Here is a 19,856-nt window from a genome sequence, read left to right as displayed (position 1 = left end):
AGCAACAGGAGGTGAAATTGAAGGCTTGGTTGTTCAAATCTCAAAATCAAAAGGTGGCACCATTGGATTACAAAAACGCACACATTTTCTGATGTTTGAAAGAAAATTAGTTCAGAATTTGACCCATGTATGGCCTCCATAACTGAGCGTGTATTACTGGATTCTAAATAGTATAGGTATGTATTTCTAATGTTTTACATAGCTATACCTGCAAAAGGGACCAGCCTGAAGTGATCTAGCAGGACTTCATTTTCTGACTAAAGTTCCACTTTAAAACGGAGTTCCACCCAAAAGTGGAACTTCCGCTCATCTGATTCCTCCCCCCCTCCGGTGCCACAATTGGCACCTTTCAGGGGGGAGGGGGGTGCAGATACCTGTATTAGACAGGTATCTGCACCCACTTCCGGGAATAGACTCCAGCGGGAGTCATGCCCCCTCCCGCACCCCCCTGCTGTCTCCTGGGAAACACATAGGTCCCAGGAGATAGCGGGGACCACTTAGGACGCGCAGCGCGACTCGCGCATGCGCAGTAGGGAACCGGGAAGTGAAGCCGCAATGCTTCACTTCCTTATTCCCTCACCGAGAATGGCGGCGGCAGCAGCCGAGAGCCGAGCTAATGCTCGGCTTCGGCTGCCGACATCGCTGGACTCCAGGACAGGCAAGTGACCATTTATTACAAGTCAGCAGCTGCAGTATTTGTAGCTGCTGGCTTTTAATATTTTTTTTTCAGGTGGACTCCCTCTTTAAGTAGATCGCTATTTTGCTTCACAAGGTTGGGTTCAAGGCCCTCCAGGGCATTATCTGCATGACCTTTTGACCACTCGGGTTTTACTCACAGCCCAAAAACATACTGATAGCTTATAGAGGCTTATAGAGGCCTGGTCAACAACTTAAAACATTTGCTGGTAAAAGCTCAGTGCTTACCTGCAATGTTCTTATTATCATAAATTATGTTTTATTCACCTGCTTGGTGTCTGAACTTTTTAGAAAATATGACTACTCCAGGAGAACTAATCTCCAACACAGCCTCCTACCCCCTTGTATGTCAAAGCCCTTTAACTCTTCATAGCCCTCTTTATTCTGTGTCTAATTACTATCTGTGCCAACCTAGAATCTCTTCCTCTCCCTTCAACTCCCTACATAATCTTTTACGTCACTACCAGGTAAGGAGCGAAGGGGAACACTTTAAAGTGAAAGTCAGGTCAAAACCTAAGCTTAAACTTAAACTTACTCCCTCCTCTATTCTAGGCCCTATGCTAGCTACCCTGAAAATGAAAGAGGTGTATACTTACCTAATCTAAGGGTGCTTCGGTCCGGTCACATGATCTCCCCAGTGGCCGGCTTCAGTGTAGAAGAGAGGCAGTGACAACGGCTGCAAAGCCTGGGCGTTGATGACACCCAAAGACTATACGGAGCATTTGTTATCTACTGTACCTGCTCTACACTGAAGCTGATGCTGGGAGCTGATCATGTGACTGGACCGGAGCACCCTTAGATTAGATAAGTATACACATCTTTTATTTACGGGGTAGCTAGCATAGGGCATAGAGTGGTGGTGGGAGTAGGTTTAAAGCGGGGTTCCACCCAAATTTTGAACAATATCTGTATGTATTCTCTTCCTTGCCTAGATGCTGACATGCTGTTTAAAAAAATTTAAATCGCCGTAACTACCTTTTATTTTTCTATTCTTCTTTGCACTTCCTGGTTCTCCCGTGGGAGTAGGCGTGTTTCTAGCCTCTCCCAGACTCCTGGGAGCTAGTCTCAGGATTTCCAGGATGCCACTGAGCATGTGCAGGAACGAGCGGTGAATGCTGGGAGCACAGCATTCACCACATCCAGGAAATAAATGCTTGTGGGCTTCAAATGCAAACAATGAAGATGGAAACCGCCTGCGGTGAATAATAAGTTATTCTTTCTGACGAAATCTGACACAGGCGGACATATTACACACAATATGTGAGTATGTAATGCTGAGAAGAAAAGTTTGTGAATGAACTCAAAAAAAAAAAAAAACGATAGATAGGTGGACCCCTGCTTTAAGCTTAGTTCGATTTTGACCGGACTTCTACTTTAAATTGTAGTGACAGCTCTTAGTCTTCTGTGGCTGCCGACATCACATGCAAGATGGCTTTACTCAGCAGGTAGCAATAAAAACCTAACAGGGGGTCTAATCCCTCTCCACTCTATCCAAAACTTAAAAAAAAAAAAAAAAAAAAAAAAAAAAAGTTTGCATTTAGTTATTACCTTACTTTAAATTCACATATAATATTATGGGGAGCTTTTTTGTTAAACCGGTCAAGCGACAGGGTCCAACAAGCATTACAAAGGGAATTGCACTTCAGCAGCACCTAACGTCCTGCTTTTACATCAGAATGAAGGGCCATCTGACAAGAAAAGCTCCGTCATTTCCTGAGAGCACTAAAGCTTGCCTACCCCTTCCTGCCTCCTGCGCATTCCTATTAGCTAATGAGGCAGCTGATGATGGTGAGCCAACAGCTACAGCTGCTTGGTAGTGTCAGAAGTTCTGACACTACCAAGAAGCAATGGAGCTCTGCTCAATACCTAGGTATATAGTGCTAAAAGCTGGGCATAAATGGATTCTATAGGTATGGTACCATTAGTTAGCTGCACTTTATACCAGCAGAATTTGTTTTTTCCCCAGCACGGTCTATTTAGCTGGTTTATGATTTCATTTGCATATGTGCGTGTGCTTATATAACTGTGCTAGGATCCGGAGGCTGTAGGAATCCCACAGGAGACTGCTGTGGCTGGTGATCCCACAGGAGACTGCTGTGGCTGGTGATCCCACAGGAGACTGCTGTGGCTGGTGATCCCACAGGAGACTGCTGTGGCTGGTGATCCCACAGGAGACTACTGTGGCTGGTGATCCCACAGGAGACTGCTGTGGCTGGTGATCCCACAGGAGACTGCTGTGGCTGGTGATCCCACAGGAGACTGCTGTGGCTGGTGATCCCACAGGAGACTGCTGTGGCTGGTGATCCCACAGGAGACTGCTGTGGCTGGTGATCCCACAGGAGACTGCTGTGGCTGGTGATCCCACAGGAGACTGCTGTGGCTGGTGATCCCACAGAAGACTGCTGTGGCTGGTGATCCCACAGAAGACTGCTGTGACTGGTTCTACATAATACATATTAGAAAGGCCAAAACATTCACTGACAAATTAATGTAAGATATCAAAAATAGTTAATCACTCAAATAAAAAGCACAGCTTCTCATGATCTGTTCTCCCCAATGCATTTTGTTTTTGCACATGCTTTCTGACATTTCACTGAAGCCAGGTAGTCAAAAGGAACTATATTATAAATGTCAAGAATACATAAATTTGGTCACAAATATCCATGTATCCAAAACGTAAAAAACTAAATGAAATGAGGCCTATATACAGGTGGTCCCCGGGTTACAAACGACTCCTACTTACAAACGGAGGGAGACAACAGGAAGTGAGAGGAAATCTACCCCTAGGAAGGGAAATTCACTCCTGTAAGACTTATGGGAAAAAGGTGTCTCCACTGAAGTTTTATCACCAATCCTTGTTTCCACAACAATCCAAAATTTGTCAAATACAATTGTCATAGGGACAGAAAGTGAGGTGAAATCTCCTGAATAAGAACACAGACAGCAAAACAAATGTTACAGGGGTGTTAACCCTTCCTTATGCTATCTAAAAAATGTAAACATAATTTTTTTGGCTAGAGCTAAATGTACCTGTTCCGACTTACAAACAAATTCAACTTAAGAACAAACCTACAGACCCTATCATGTTTGTAACCCGCCTGTATGTATGCACACATGTAGGAATTCATAAAAATAAGCTACTTTTCGTTAAAACATCCTCCTGATGAGACCTTGTTGGACCAGTTTTGATCTCTGCAATGGTGGCTGACTAAAGAGATTAGGATGTTTGAAGTGATACAACATGAAACCACTAGTGTAACCATGATATCCAGAACTTCAAAAAGCTTGTAATAAAATATTGTTGAGCTGCTGTGTGTCCTGTTCAGAATCCATGACTAATATCTACAGCATTTCAACACGTGTGCATGAGGGCCACTCCCATCTTATAAAACACACAGGCGGACACCACTGCTCAAGCTTGTCATATCGGTTCAGGAATGCGTTGCTATTACCCATATTGCTGTTCCAGCCTCAAGTGATGTAACCACATCATCCACATATTCTACATATCAGAGTAATCTGTCACCTATTTATACAAGACCAATACACTTTATAAAGGCAATAAAATTCTATGGAGCGCTTGGGGGAACCATATCTATATCACACTATCATTATCTTCTTGATGATAGAGATTTGACAGAGGTGACAGATACTGCAGAGCAATATTTCTTTATCTGTGGCACCAAGCATTTGAGAACTTCAAGGAATAGAAGTTGTGCAGGTGAAGTGATCAAAAATAAAAAGATTTTTTTTAAGCCAAACTCATGGCCCCGCAGTAGAAAAAAAAATTAAAATAAAAAAAGTATTTCCTTCAAATTTGATATTTTACTTGTTTCTGGAATTTTTTATATTAAGTAATCTGCATAACATGTACTAGAGTCACTAAGCCAACAAAGACTCCAGGTTGGGGGAACACCAACAGATAGGAAACCCCCACTTGAATCCCTGAAAGATAAGAAGTCTGTGTTTGAAGGATCCTTTTAAAATTTGAGTATAACTAAAAAAAAATCCCCATTTGAACGGACTGACTTTTAAAATAAAAACACCGATTCTTCACAGTGTCACTCCTGCAATGGGTTATTTAGCTGTCAACAGGCCTCACCTTTTGCACATTCTTCAGTTTAGGTGGCAAGTTGTCCCTGATCATCTTCATTGCCTTTAGTGGAGGTTCATTAAAATATGGAGGTTCTCCATCCACCATCTCTATCACCATGATACCCAGAGACCAGATATCCACCTGAGGAAAACAATGACGGCTGTCACAATCTGACACAAAGCTCCTTAAAGCGGGGTTCCACCCAAATTTTGAACATTATCTCTATGCATTCTCTTCCTTGCCTAGATGCTGACATGCTGTGTAAAAAAATTTAAATCGCCGTAATTACCTTTTATTTCTAATCTTCTTAGCACTTCCTGGTTTTCCTCCCATGGGAGTAGGCGTGTTTCTAGCCTCTCCCAGACCTCCCACAGTCCCCTGGGAGCTAGTCTCAGGCTTCCCAGCATGCATTGTGCAACAGCGTCATTACAACATCTCGGTGAATGCTGGGAGCACAGCATTCACTGCATCCAGGAAATACATGCTTGTGGGCTTCAAATGCCCACAATGAAGATGGAAACCGCCTTCAGTGAATTTTATAAGTTATTCTTTACAACGAAATCGGACACAGGCAGACTTATTACACAGAACATGTGAGTAGATAATCATGAGAAGAAAAGTTTGTGAATGAACTCCAAAAAAAAAAAAAAAAACGATAGATAGGTGGACCCCCGCTTTAAATATGCAATCCACAACCACCATGCAGAGAGCTTAGCCTCACCTCTGGCCCATAAGGTAATCTTGAGATGAGCTCTGGAGCCATCCAATAGGGTGTTCCTACCAAGGATTTTCGGCGTGTAACTTCCTTGTTGACCTGGGCACAGAAACCAAAATCAGAGAGCTTCACCTGCAAGCAGTAAAAAAAAAAAAAAAAAAAAAAAAAGAAGAAGTGAGGCACATATAACAAAAATAAGTAAAAGGTTAGTAATACATATTAATAGTAAAATAACACTGCACAGCTAGATCATTGTAATAAGATAATTAAATATTAAATCTTATGCAAGGACAACTGAATCACACTATAATGCTGGAACTACACCGATCAGCCATAAAATTATGACCACTGACAGGTAAGGTGATTGGAACATTGATTATCTTGTTAGAATGGCACCTGAAAGTGTGTAGGATATGTTAGGCAGCAAGTAAACATAATGTCCCTGAAGATGAAGTTGAGTGCTGAAAGAAAAAATGGGCAAGCATAAAGATTTGAGAAACTCTGACAAGGGTTTTGATAGAAAGGTGTCAGAACACACAGTGGCATATGAGGCGGCATAGCTGCAGACTGGTCAGGGTTCCCATGCTGTTCCGTGTCAACAGCCAAAGGCGCCTACAATGGGCAAGTGCGCATCAGAACTGAACCACAGAGCAATGGAAGAAGGTGGTCTGGTCTGATGAATTCAAGAATGGTTTGAGAAACACAACATGTATGAGGTGATGACTTGATCTCAGTCCAATCGAGTATCTGTGGGATGTGTGGGTAAAAAAAAGTCTGATTCATGGAGGCCCCACCATTCAACTTACAAGACTTAAAGTGGTTGTAAACCCTCAAATATACCCAGTGAAGTGAACAGTCTCAGATGATACACAGAGACAAAACAAATCCTCCTACATAGGTTTTACTTGTTTATCTGCAGTCTTCTCTACACATCCTAAAAAAGGGAAGAAAAGTGTTAAAATCATTCTTCATCTGTCAGGAGCACAGATGAGAGGGTGGAGGGCTGCAGTTACACTGTGTGAGAGCTGACTGGAGAAAATGAACACACACCCCCTTCACACAGCAGAAGAATTGTGTTGTGAATAGACAAGCTCTGTTCTGAGATCTCTCTTCTTCTCTGTTCCTTTCTACAAAAAATATATCTCATGTGTTAGGAAAACTTCCCAGAAGTGACTCATGCTGATAACAGAGGAATGATGCACCAGAGAGAAATGACACTTAGAGCTTTGGCAAGAGATAAGTAAACACTACAGATACAGTGCCTTGAAAAAGTATTTATACCCCTTGAAATTTTCGACATTTTGTTGTTTCAACCAAAAACTTAAATGTATTTTATTGGGATTTTATGTGATAGAGTACCAACACAAAGTGGCACACAATTGTGAAGTGGAAGGAAAAGGATAAATGGTTTTCAACATTTTTTACAAATAAATATCTGAAAAGTGTGACGTGCATTTGTATTCCACCCCCCTGAGAATACTTTGTAGAACCACCTTTCTCTGCAATTACAGCTGCAAGTCTTTTTGGGGATGTCTCTACCAGCTTTGCACATCTAGAGAGTGAAATTTTTGCCCATTTTTCCTTGCAAACAAGCTCATGCTCTTTCAGATTGGACGGAGAGCGTCTGTGAACAGCAATATTCAAGTATTGGATTTAGGTCTGGACTTTGACTGGGCCATTCTAACAAATGAATATACTTTGATCTAAACCATTCCATTGTAGCCCTGGCTGTATTTTTAGGGTTTGTTCTGCTGGAAGGTGAACCTCCACCCCAGTCTCAAGTCTTTCGCAGACTCCAACAGGTTTTCTTCTAAGACTGCCAAACAACATGTTCCTGAAGGGCTAGGAACTGTCAGTCATATGTGGAGAAAACTGATACCCAGTGCAGCTGCCAACCACTGGAGAAATGGGGAGCAGGAATCAAAAGACAAAAAAGAAGCACTCTATGGGTAGGAGCCAAAATGATATATGTATATGAACCATGGACTGGAATAAAAATGAGTTTATTGCACTATAGACAGTTACCCAGCAAATTACAAAAGGCTGTTAGTGCTGGTACAGACTGCAGCAGATAGTAAAAAGCATATAGCTATGTAAATATATTATATTAAAAACGGTACCACCATGATGTCTGGATGAGAAGGGGTTAAATGCTTTCAGGAGGCTCGCCAGTCAGACATGGAGAGAGGTCATCCCAAAGCGTGTGGGGAACAGTATTGTCCAGATGGAAGAAAGTGGGGTGATGGACAGCCTCTTACTTCTGACGTGAGGTCAGGTACTGTAAGAATCCAGAGGAATACAATGTAAGCAGCGAGACACTGGCTGGCTGCGATGATGGCTGGAATTGACCTCAGTGATCCAACAACGTTGTACCAAGCTGTTTGGGGTGTAATGCGTCTGCCGCCGCTGGAGGATGGAGCCAGAGAAGCCAGGAGCATTGTGGGGCTCTTCGAAAAGACGGAGGGCAGGGACCCCAAAGAATTTGTGGAAAGCTGGCTAGTTGGAGTATTTGGCAAGGAGGCATTCACCCCTTTCTATTCAGTGGAAAGAGCGCACAGAGTCCCACCCAGACCCCTTCCACCGGGTCATCCTCCCGCACTCTCCTGGCCAAACTCCTTAACTTTAAAAGATAAAGACATTATACTTCGCCTGGCCAGGGAGCGGCGCAATATACAGTTTAATGGGGTGAGGGTGTCCTTCTACCCCAACTTCTCAGGGGAAGTACAACGACGTAGAGCCAAATTTTAGATGGTGAAGAAAAGGCTCCAGCACCTCCAGGCCAATTATGCTATGCTATGCTATACCCTGCCAGACTGTGGGTGATAGCTGGGGGTCGGGCCCAATTCTTTGAATCAGCAGCGGAGGCCTCTGAGTGGCTGGATGCAAATGACCACCTGCTTCGCCAAGCTAGGCGGCCTGTGGATGAGGAGGAATGATCATTGCGCCTGAGAGCAGTCACCACTCTATTGATGTGAATCTACACAACTCACCCTTTCTACAATATGGATGTCCATTTACACGACTGGGAGACACATATCCTTTTTCTTTTGGAAATGAGCGCAAGTATTCTTTATGCGACCAAGGCTATCGTTGGATTATAATTTATGTATCAAGTTGCTGGTTTCTACCTGCTTGTTGCTGCAGAGACCAGGATGGGTTACTTTTTATACCCACCAGTTGTTACTGTTACTGTCTTATTTCCTTTTACTGTGGATACTGAGCCCTTTTGGAGATAGGAGGCTCAAATGCCGTCTGACCAGCTCTTAGGGGCGGAAATGTCTGGCTGGTATGTCTCGCCATGTGGCCACTGTGCGGCACTCACTGGGGCTCCCCCTTTGCAATATATGATTCCCATTCAATTTTTTCCTCTTTCCCTCCCATACCAAAATTGCAAATGAAATTTCATATTACTGGCAGATACATGCTAACTACTCTGATTTTAATGCCACTTGGGATGCATTTAAAGCATTCCTGAGGGGTCTATTTATATTAGAGGTCAATGCTATAAAAAAAAAAAAAAACACCTCTGCCCAAAGGGAGCAGGCTGCATGGCTGGTGAGACGCTTGGAGGCGGAGTATATTGCCAACTCAGGAGATGGTGCTAGGGAAGCATGGTTAGCAGCCCAGGATGCAGTTAATAGCTTAGAAGCTTCCAAAGCAGATAAACTTTTTTTTTTTAATAAACTGGCCTTTTATGAGGAGGGGGGACAGATGGGGGAAGTTGCTGGCGAAAATAGTGCAGTCACAACAGCTTTCTCCTTCTATTGGGGCTTTACATAAAGTGGGAAAGGTGGTAAATACTCCAGATACAATTATGCAGGAATTGGTGGACTTTTACTCCGATCTATAACAATCTAAACAGACACATTCACCAGGGGAAGTACAGGAATTCTTACACGGGATTGAGTTGCCTTATCGGGGCCCCAGAGCCCTCTACTAGATGCCCCCATAACTATTGAGGAGATGCAACTAGCCATCAAGTCCATTCCTAACTCTAAGGCACCTGGGGATAATGGTATACCAATTGAGGTATATAAACAGTATGGGGATCATAATACCTCAGTTGCTTAAAGGACTCAACTCAGCTAGGGAATCCCTGCACCTCCCATGATACAAGCCAGTATAGTTCTACTGCTTAAACCAGGGAAAGATCCGCTGGATCCGGGCTCATATAGGCTGATATCACTCTTGCAGACGGACATAAAAATCTTGGCGAAGGTGCTAGCTCTAAGGCTTAATAAGGTAATCTCTTTCATTATCCACCCGGATCAATCAGACTTCATAACAGGAACATCCACGCCGACTATTACTTAATATACAGCCCCAGGCTGACAACTCAGGTGATAGGGCGTTGTTATAGTTAGATGCCCACAAGGCATTCAATAGCTTCAAGTGGCAATACGTTTGGGCTACACTGAGCAAGTTTGGGTTTGGACCTGAATTTCTTTCCTGGGTATAACTACTTTATAGTTCCCCCTCAGCGGTAATTAGAGAAGCAGGTTGTGTATCTGCACCTTTTCCACTACATAGAGGGACTCAACAGGGTTGCCCCCTGCCCCCTTTATTCTTCGCCATAGAACCCATAGCCGCTGTGATTCTCTCTAACCCTTTAATAACTGGCTTTAAATACCGCCAGATACATGAAAAAGTCATGCTTTACGCTGATGATGCTATGCTACTACTGGGAGACATGTCAGGGTCCCTAGGGGAAGCCATGTCGGTTATTGAGCGTTATGCATCGTTTTCGGGACTAGTGATCAATTGGAGTATATCCTCGATTATGATGTTAGATCTTGTCCCTACGTAGGGCCCTACATTCCATGACATTCTGGTGTCACCTAAATTTAAATATTTGGGAGTCTATGTCACTCCACAGCCATGCGATTATGTATCCCTTAATCTTTCCCCATTACTAGGCCACATTAGTGACAAACCTAAAATATGGTCCAAATTAAAAATATCATTGGTAGGTAGAGTAAATCTCACCAAGATGATTTTCATGCCACAACCTTTGTACATTCTGCATAATACACCTATGGTAGTCCCACTTAAAATATTCTGTGTTATTAAAGAGGAAGTAAACCCTGGTGGGTTTAACTTCCTCTATTTACCTGCAAAGGTAAAGCATAATGGGCTAGTATGCATCGCATGGTAGCCCATTATGTGTCACTTACCTGAGACCGAAGCCCAAAATGTCACCGTTGTCCCCACTAGCAGCGAGGGTCCATCTTCACCCCTCTTCCTTCCGAGGCCGTGAACTCCGGCTATGTGACTGTCCAGAGTCGCATGTGCGCGGGAGCCGCCAGTCATGGCATGACCCCCTATTAAAAAGGACACGATGTGCCCTTTCTAAAGTGCACATGCGCCAATGGCATTGGCGCTTGGGCCTTTTGTAAATTTCTTCTGAACTGTGGAGGTTTAGGAGATATTTCAAGCACCTACAGGTAAGCTTTAATATAGGCTTACCTGTAGGTAAAAGTGGTTGTACAGGGTGTACAACCACTTTAATTCCCTGCTCCATGCCTTTATCTGGCTTAATAAACCCATGAGGATTAGGTTGGAACAACTTCAGAAACCTAAGGAGGCGAGGGCACTGGCCCTTCCTATACCCTGGCTCTATTACTTGGCTGCCCAGCTACAACATATTGCCCGAGCTATGCCCAACGAGTCTCATACAGAAGATCCAACTACAGTCCTTTTGCGGCATGTTACGGGTTCATACAGTGTGGCTACGGGGCTGGAAGCTTTATCCTTTGCCAAATCTAATAAACGTTTCCCCACATATGTCCTGATGCAAAAAGTGTGGAATAAAGTTCGACAGTGACAGGATATTAATGGCTTCATGAGGTCTAGCCCTATATGGAACAATAAGTACTATGGGGAATTGCTATCCCTGACATGTGCAGAGCAGTGGAGGTCTCATGGTGTTACACATCTGGTTCATATTTTTTCTAATGGTAGACTGCTCTCCTTTGCAGACTTGCAGGCAAAATTTGGGTTGCCCCATTCAATGTACTTCCCTTACTTGCAGCTGCGACATGCAATTAAGGCACAAACAGGTAGTCATCTATGGACACCATGCCCGGCCCCTGTCTTTCATTATTATTATTCTTTCATATTCCATATCATATTATTCCATTATATGACTGAGGTGTCTCAGTTCAAGGGTTTTATATCCAGGACATACTCTATGTTGCTATCCATATTCTTAACTGGCTTTCCTAGCAAAGTGATAGCCCACTGGGAGAGAGATGTGGGTGCTTTCGAGGAGGACCAATGGGAGGAGGTGTTGTAGGCAATACAGGTGCGCTCGCTTAACACAGCACAATGACTGTCCCAGCTATACATTGTACTGAGGGTCCACCTCAAGCGTGCAAGGCTGCACAGGATGGGCATATGTGACGGCTCTGATTGTACTAGGTGTTCTAGAGATCATGGGGACCTCATCCATCTATTATGTCGTTGCCCAAAGCTACACCTATACTGGACGGAAGTCCTCACAACAATCAACAAAGTATTCCAGGTCAATGTCCCACAAGAACATGTATTCTGGGTATTCTTGACGACTTACCCATTGAAGACAACCCAAAAAAGGCAATTGGTAGAGCTCTTTTCCAAGCCCGTAAGCTTATTCTCCAACACTGGAAGGCGACTGAGCCTCCCACTCTATGGGAACGGATAGCCCAAATGGGAGCCACCCTAAGACTGGAGAAATATATTTCAACACCAGGGCTGACCAGGTAAATTTAATCTGATGTGGGCCCCCTGGTTAAACACCCCAGGATCATCTCCGGTAGATCTAATACTGGATAGACTGCTTCTTTAACCCACATGTTATTGTGTTGAGAGGGGTGTTTACTTGCATGGTAACAGATTACTGAACTTGATTTCAATAGGTGGGAGGGGGAGAGGCCTGCCTTGCATTGTACTTCTTGAATATTTCTGTATTGCATATTTTAATTCGCACTTGAAGTCAAGTTCAAGTGAAGTCACACAATTTCAAAGTCGGATTCAGGCCCGGTTCACATTGATGTGAGTTCATGACGTATGTGATGCGTCAAAAACACTTTAAATTCGCATGTCATTCCTAAAGTCATTGTTTTCAATGACGGTCGTTCACATACATGCGTTGCGATTCCTCTACAAATGCGATGCGATTAAAAAAAGGGTCTTGTGCGAGTTTACTGCGTTGCGAATTTAGTCTCCATAGACATCAATGTAAATCGTTCTTGAATCGCATTGAGGGTTCACATATGTGCGAATTCCACCACACTACTCTCCGCAAAAACCAGGAAGTACACAGGAAGTTAACACTTTTTTTTTTACATTATGATTCCATTGGCTAGAATATCAATCGCAGCTATGTCCAACTCCTGAAATTCGCGGTAAAATCTCTGTAAATTCGCACCTCACAAAAGGACAAAAAACGGAAGAAAATCACAGCTCATCAGTGTGAACCGGGCCCCAGTGTTAAAGGAGGCTTATTGGGTTTCAATAATCTCTATTTATTAGAAATTTTAAGATCATAATTAAAACTTTACGTGGAAGCTCAGTCAAAACTTTCAGATAAAGTAGTTAAAATTTGTCAGGTTTTTACAGATTTCTTTCATTTGAACAGAGCAACACTAAACGAAAAAAAAAAAAAAAATGGGCTGGTGTTCCAATTCCAGCCATAAACAAAACACCCTGTGCAATTACTATACACAGACAGTATATCTTACCCGTCCATCGTGTGTCAGTAGAATAGAATCACTTTTAATGTCCCGGTGGATTACTCCTTGAGCATGAAGTACAGACAAAGCCTTCAGTACAGCCACACAAACAGTGGCGATCTGTTCTTCATTCATTCTGAAAAGAGAGAGATAGAGTCCATTAATATCTGGTCCTTAAGGGAAAAAAAGGGAACCTGATTTTTAAAAAAATGTAAATTCTTGTTTTCAGTCACAACACAGACCAGACAGTGAAGGCATAATATGCTCTCTGTGCTGATGCTGACCAATCAGAATCACTCTGATCTGTCCCAGAAAAGCTGCAGAAAGAGGGAGAAGAGCAAGGCTATCAAATCCCCAGACCGCTGTACCAGCTGCATGGGCACTGACAGGTCCTTACCCATGGAGATAAGTACAGTGGGGACCGGGAGGAGTGCATGGTATTAGATCACTTTAATTTTTTTCTGAAAATCAGACCTTCCAAATTTGTGGCAAGATCCTCTTATTCTAGGTGCCCCCATCATCCTTCCTAAAATGCTTCAGAAAAAGAGATAATATACTGACCTTTTTCGACTTTCATAGTGCAGAGGGTGGCATCATCCTGCTGCTGACAAAAGCTCTGATAACGCGGAGTAGTTAAAAAATGCAAGAAGATACTCAGCATAGCATAGGATCCTCTTCTCACAAGATTTGGAATAATCAGTGTTCTGTGATTTGAAAGGCTGGTGTTGCCCTCATCTACCCACTGCAGAAGGAAGTTCTGAGATCAGGAAGGATGGTGCTACCCTCATCTCCCCACTGCAGAAGGAAGTTCTGAGATCAGGAAGGATGGCGTTACCCTCATCTCCCCACTGCAGAAGGAAGTTCTGAGATCAGGAAGGATGGCGTTACCCTCATCTACCCACTACAGAAGGAAGTTCTGAGATCAGGAAGGATGGCGTTACCCTCATCTCCCCACTGCAGAAGGAAGTTCTGAGATCAGGAAGGATGGCGTTACCCTCATCTCCCCACTGCAGAAGGAAGTTCTGAGATCAGGAAGGGTGGCGTTACCCTCATCTCCCCACTGCAGAAGGAAGTTCTGAGATCAGGAAGGATGGTGTTACCCTCATCTCCCCACTGCAGAAGGAAGTTCTGAGATCAGGAAGGGTGGCGTTACCCTCATCTCCCCACTGCAGAAGGAAGTTCTGAGATCAGGAAGGATGGCGTTACCCTCATCTACCCACTGCAGAAGGAAGTTCAATTTTTTTCCACACAGGTACTTTTATATAACATTTTAGGGAAGAGGGCAACTTAAGTAAGTGGAAAGACCAAATAAACAGAGCAAAAAAAGGTGCAAATAAGAGAAGTTCTTTCTTAGGGTTTACATATAATTTAGCGTTAAAGCAGTAGTAAACCCTGCATGGTCATTTTTATAACAACAATGTATGTAAAATGAATATGTCCTAAACGTGTGTAGTGGGGATAGTATTAAGAAGGGGAGGTGCATTATAGATGGCGTTACCCTCATCTACCCACTACAGAAGGAAGTTCTGAGATCAGGAAGGATGGTGTTACCCTCATCTCCCCACTGCAGAAGGAAGTTCTGAGATCAGGAAGGATGGCGTTACCCTCATCTACCCACTACAGAAGGAAGTTCTGAGATCAGGAAGGATTGCGTTACCCTCATCTACCCACTACAGAAGGAAGTTCTGAGATCAGGAAGGATGGTGTTACCCTCATCTCCCCACTGCAGAAGGAAGTTCTGAGATCAGGAAGGATGGCGTTACCCTCATCTCCCCACTGCAGAAGGAAGTTCTGAGATCAGGAAGGATGGCGTTACCCTCATCTCCCCACTGCAGAAGGAAGTTCTGAGATCAGGAAGGGTGGCGTTACCCTCATCTCCCCACTGCAGAAGGAAGTTCTGAGATCAGGAAGGATGGTGTTACCCTCATCTCCCCACTGCAGAAGGAAGTTCTGAGATCAGGAAGGGTGGCGTTACCCTCATCTCCCCACTGCAGAAGGAAGTTCTGAGATCAGGAAGGATGGCGTTACCCTCATCTACCCACTGCAGAAGGAAGTTCAATTTTTTTCCACACAGGTACTTTTATATAACATTTTAGGGAAGAGGGCAACTTAAGTAAGTGGAAAGACCAAATAAACAGAGCAAAAAAAGGTGCAAATAAGAGAAGTTCTTTCTTAGGGTTTACATATAATTTAGCGTTAAAGCAGTAGTAAACCCTGCATGGTCATTTTTATAACAACAATGTATGTAAAATGAATATGTCCTAAACGTGTGTAGTGGGGATAGTATTAAGAAGGGGAGGTGCATTATAGTACCGGATTGGCTCTGATTAGTTTTGCATATTTATTTGCACATTGCAATATTGAAAACGCCATATTTGACCACTATGAAGCGAAGTGTATTGTAGCGCCACATCGATTTATGTTTTTTTTTTTTAAAAGCATTCTATTTATCTTTGAAATATTTAATAAGACATTCAGTGTTTCCAGTTGATGGTGTGAACATTGTTGCTCTGTTCAAAAACAGAACCAGTAAAGAGTGTAATTTGCATCAACAAGTCCATACCACAATGCATAAAGAGGCCACCGTGATAGGGTGGGTACACAGCAACATAGGCACTAGGGTTGTCCCGATACCACTTTTTTAGGACCGAGTACAAGTACCGATACTTTTTTCAAGTACTCGCCGATACCGATTACCGATACTTTTTTTTTAATGTCACGTGACAGTGTTTTTTTTTTTTAAACAGTGCTTTTTTTTGGGGGGGGGGGGGGGGGGTGAACGTTGTATGTGCGTGTGTTTTTTTTTTTTTATTTACAATTTTTATTTTATACAATCATTTTTTTTTTATTCTTTATTGCAATATGTGTTTTTTTTTTTTGTTTGGTTTTTTTTTAATCAGCCCTGTTGGGGGGCTTTGGTGAGATATCAGGGGTCTTAACAGACCTCCGATATCTCCCCCTTGAGACAGAGAAAGAGACAGAGGATAGAGATTCCTCAGTCCCTTTCTCTGCAGCCTCAGCTGCACTGAGAATGAATGGAGAGAAGACAGCGGCTCCTCTCTATTCATAAACTGACACATTGTAATCACAGGAGATTACAATGTTTCAGTTATGTGAATGGACAGAGTCAGCTGACTCTGTCTATTCACAAAGGAAGGAGGAGGGGGATGGTGGAACGGAGGGGGAGAGAGAAGGAGAGGGGAACGGAGGGGACAACGGAGGGGACAACGGAGGGGACAGCGGAGAGGCACAGCAGAACGGAGGGGACAGCGGAGGGGGACAGAAAAGGAGAGAGGAACGGAGGGGACAGGAGAGGCACAGATAATGAAAGAGGAACGGAGGGGACAGCGGAGAGGCACAGAGAATGAAAGAGGAACAGAGGGGACAGCGGAGGGGGACAGAAGAGGAGAGAGAAACGGAGGGGGCATGGAGGAGGATGCAGTGACAGTCAGCGGTGAGCGATCACCGCTGTATGTCACTAAAGCAGCTGAAAGCTGCTGGGGGAGAATCTTGTAACTCCCCCACGCGCCGATCACAGCTGACTTCCAGGTATCGGTGGAAGCATCGGGAGCATTTGCCCGAGTACAAGTACTTGGGCAAATGCTCAGTATCGGTGCCGATACCGATACTAGTATCGGTACAACCCTAATAGGCACCATATAGCCAAGGTAGTAGAGATGCCAACACATCTCTACTACACAGTATATTTTAGTAAGACTTTAGTTATTTTGTATAAACTGTAGTAGGCACTTTAGGAACTAATGTGAATACTTTTATATAGTCTGAAAAGCTGTTTTACATACAGGAAAACAGTAATTTTTACCAAAATAAATCAAGTAAATAATTAGAATAGAATTACAATTAGTATAAATAATTAGAAGAAAAAAAAAAAGGAGGACTACATTACACCACATTCTGTTACTGTGCTGAAGGCCTCACCTGGTGTGTGTGACAATGTCAGTGAGGGCCCCCCCTTCCAGGAACTCCATAACTACCCACAGCTCATCCCCCACCAAGTAGCTGTTGTACATCTCCACCACATTTTCATGCTGGTAATCCCGCATTATCACCACCTGCGGAGAACAGAAACATTGTTAACTGATATTTCACATACAGTATTTAGCCATTAACAAAGGAACCAGTTTTTACATATTTACTAACAAATGGGTATGTTTTAGGTAAACAAATGGACAACAAGCCTGAAAACACGACAAACAAAACATAAAATGAACTGAAAATACATAACATACAGTTAGAATAATACATAAACACACTCTCTTGCAATCACTCTTTACCTATTTATTAGGCTTCATTCACACCTAAGGCCTCATGTACACTGCTGCTGGTAAACAGACGTTCAGAGGCAGTTCGATGCTTTTTTTCAGCTGCCCCTGAACTCATCCAATGTTATCTTATGCGTACATGTACACAGGTTGGTTTAATGTCGTTTTTAGGCAGCTGAATTTAGAGGCTTTTCTTTGAAGGCAAAAAAATGGAGTTCAGACGCAGAAGTTTCCAACGCCAAACGCCGGTACCGCATTTAGCCGCAAGCGTTTTTTTTCAAACGCTTTAAAAACGCAACATGGCTAAACGCAGCACGCAAACGTGGCAAAATGGATATTTTAAATGTGGGTTTTTATCTGTCAAGTTAAATCGTTCAGGAGAGGTTGTAAAAACGTCCCGTGTACATTAAGCCTTAGCGTCGTGTTTTTGAGCATTTTTTGGGCGTTTGTATGTGCATTTTTAAGTGTTTGTGTACAGCTTTCTTGAGCTTTGGCGTTTTTTAATTAGCCAATAGAGAAAAATCATCATCTGTTTTATCATTAGTTGCCAATAGAGATGCACCAAAATTTTTTCAGCCAAAAATGTTTTTTTTTTTTTGGGCATTTTGCCGGTAAGAGAAAAAGATGCTGATAATGGTGCCGAAAACGCATGCGATTTTGCTGCAATTCCGCTGCGATATTTACTGTGCTTATGGTTTGTTTTTCATAGGTCATGGGACTCAATGCTGCATCAAAAACATAACAGGTGCGTTATGTGTTCTTGCTGTGTTTTCAATGCATTTCAACAGAAAGGTGCATTTTTGGGCCTTTTTTTAACTGACCAAAAATGCAGCAAGCAGGATTTTTAACACCACAATGGAAGCGCAAAGGACCAGTGAAGATATATCTATAAATAGAATTTAAAGGGATACATTTTTCTTGAGCTTTTCTTGCGCAAAAGTTGCCAATAATGGCCAACAATAAATTCATATTCATTATTCATGATATTAATTAAAAAGTTGCATTAAATACAGTTATATATATAAAAAAAGAGATAGATTTTTCAAAAACTTTCATTTTCGGTTTTCGGCCAAGTGCATCCTGCATTTTCGGTACCAACATTTCCATTTGGTGCACCTCTAGTTGCTGTTTTTTTAGCTCTTTCAACATCTTTTATTGACTATTTATTTACTACTTTTAAGTTTTTTTGTAAGGGGTTAAGGGTTATTTTTTTTTATTATTTATTTTGTTAGGTTAGGGTTTAGGATTAGGTTTGGTGGATAATATTAGTGTTTGGGTTTAATATTTGGGTTAGAATTAGCATTAGGGGTTAATATTTAGGGTTAAAGGATAAGTTCACTTTTTAGAAAAAAATAAAACCTTTTTTTGCAGGTAAAAAAAAATGTGCATTGTTATTTTTTTTGGAACCGGTAAAGCATTGCACCAGCGAACAGTATATCTGTGTGTCCCTATACATCCCATACAGGCAAGCAAATTTAATCTGACAGGAAAAAAAAATAGAGAATGAACTACCACGGCGCTGTAGTTCATTGTGAACTACAAGCCGATAGCTGCAAAGGCTGCCGGACCTTGTAGTTTTCCATTCACAGGATATTGTGAATGAGTATGATGTGGCCGGAGCCCCGATTGGCCACGTTTTTTTTTTTTGACATTGTGACAACTGGGGGGAGGGATTCCCGCTAGCGGTCAGATCGGGGATTGGGGAGGTGTGGGGGCCAGTCCTTTTATAACATGTTACACCCTGAATATGGGTGAAAGGTGAACTTATCCTTTAAGGGTTGGGGTTAGGGTTTATTTATGCATCATTTATTATTTTCATTTAATTATTGCATTTGAGCAGAGAGACTGTTAAATAAAAAAAAAACTCACAAAAAACTCAAATGCTCAAATCAAGTGTTTCCATGCATTTCTAAGGAACAAAAAAGCGCTTCAAAAAAATGCACCAATTAGAGCTACAAAAAAAGCTCCAGGCATTTGGCTTTAAGTGGCTTGTATTGGAGATGTGAACCATCTACATAGAGAATAGATGTTTTTTCTTTTCCACCGTTTTGGAGCTTCGAGCTTCAAGCTACAAAATTCTGAGGTGTGAATGGGGCCTTAAAGTAAACCTGTCCTACAAAATATAGCAGTGCTTTTTTCAGGGAAGAATACACCGGTCTTGTTTTTTCCATTATGTCCTATTGGGAAGATGAGAGGAAATCTTTCAAAGATTAAGGAAAATGCTCTTTTAGACAGTTGTCCCCAATGGAAGATCCCCCCTACATCCTGCACCAAATGTTGGATTTTTCCTCAATGTCAGACCTAATGCACACAGGCTATTAAAAACACTGTGTTAGAGGTGTTTTATGTTTTTT

The 19,856-nt window shown here is 42.6% G+C and overlaps 1 protein-coding gene across 4 annotated transcripts in view; it reads right to left on the bottom strand.

Annotated features, from left to right (window-relative positions):
* Nucleotides 1–19,856, bottom strand: part of PAK4 (p21 (RAC1) activated kinase 4) — a 110,732-nt gene that overhangs the window by 12,775 nt on the left and 78,101 nt on the right. For all 4 annotated transcript variants that reach the window (XM_073598772.1, XM_073598771.1, XM_073598769.1 and 1 more), the window contains 4 exons: nt 17,159–17,292; nt 13,229–13,355; nt 5,514–5,639; nt 4,799–4,933 (listed from right to left, as the gene is read on the bottom strand). In XM_073598772.1, the coding sequence (XP_073454873.1) occupies nt 4,799–4,933; nt 5,514–5,639; nt 13,229–13,355; nt 17,159–17,292 (522 nt within the window). The remainder of the gene's footprint in view (nt 1–4,798; nt 4,934–5,513; nt 5,640–13,228; nt 13,356–17,158; nt 17,293–19,856) is intronic.

The sequence above is a fragment of the Aquarana catesbeiana genome, linkage group LG09, assembly GCF_042186555.1.
Source record: "Aquarana catesbeiana isolate 2022-GZ linkage group LG09, ASM4218655v1, whole genome shotgun sequence".
NCBI classification, from domain to species: Eukaryota; Metazoa; Chordata; class Amphibia; order Anura; family Ranidae; genus Aquarana; species Aquarana catesbeiana.
This window is presented reverse-complemented; position numbering and strand designations above follow the sequence as displayed.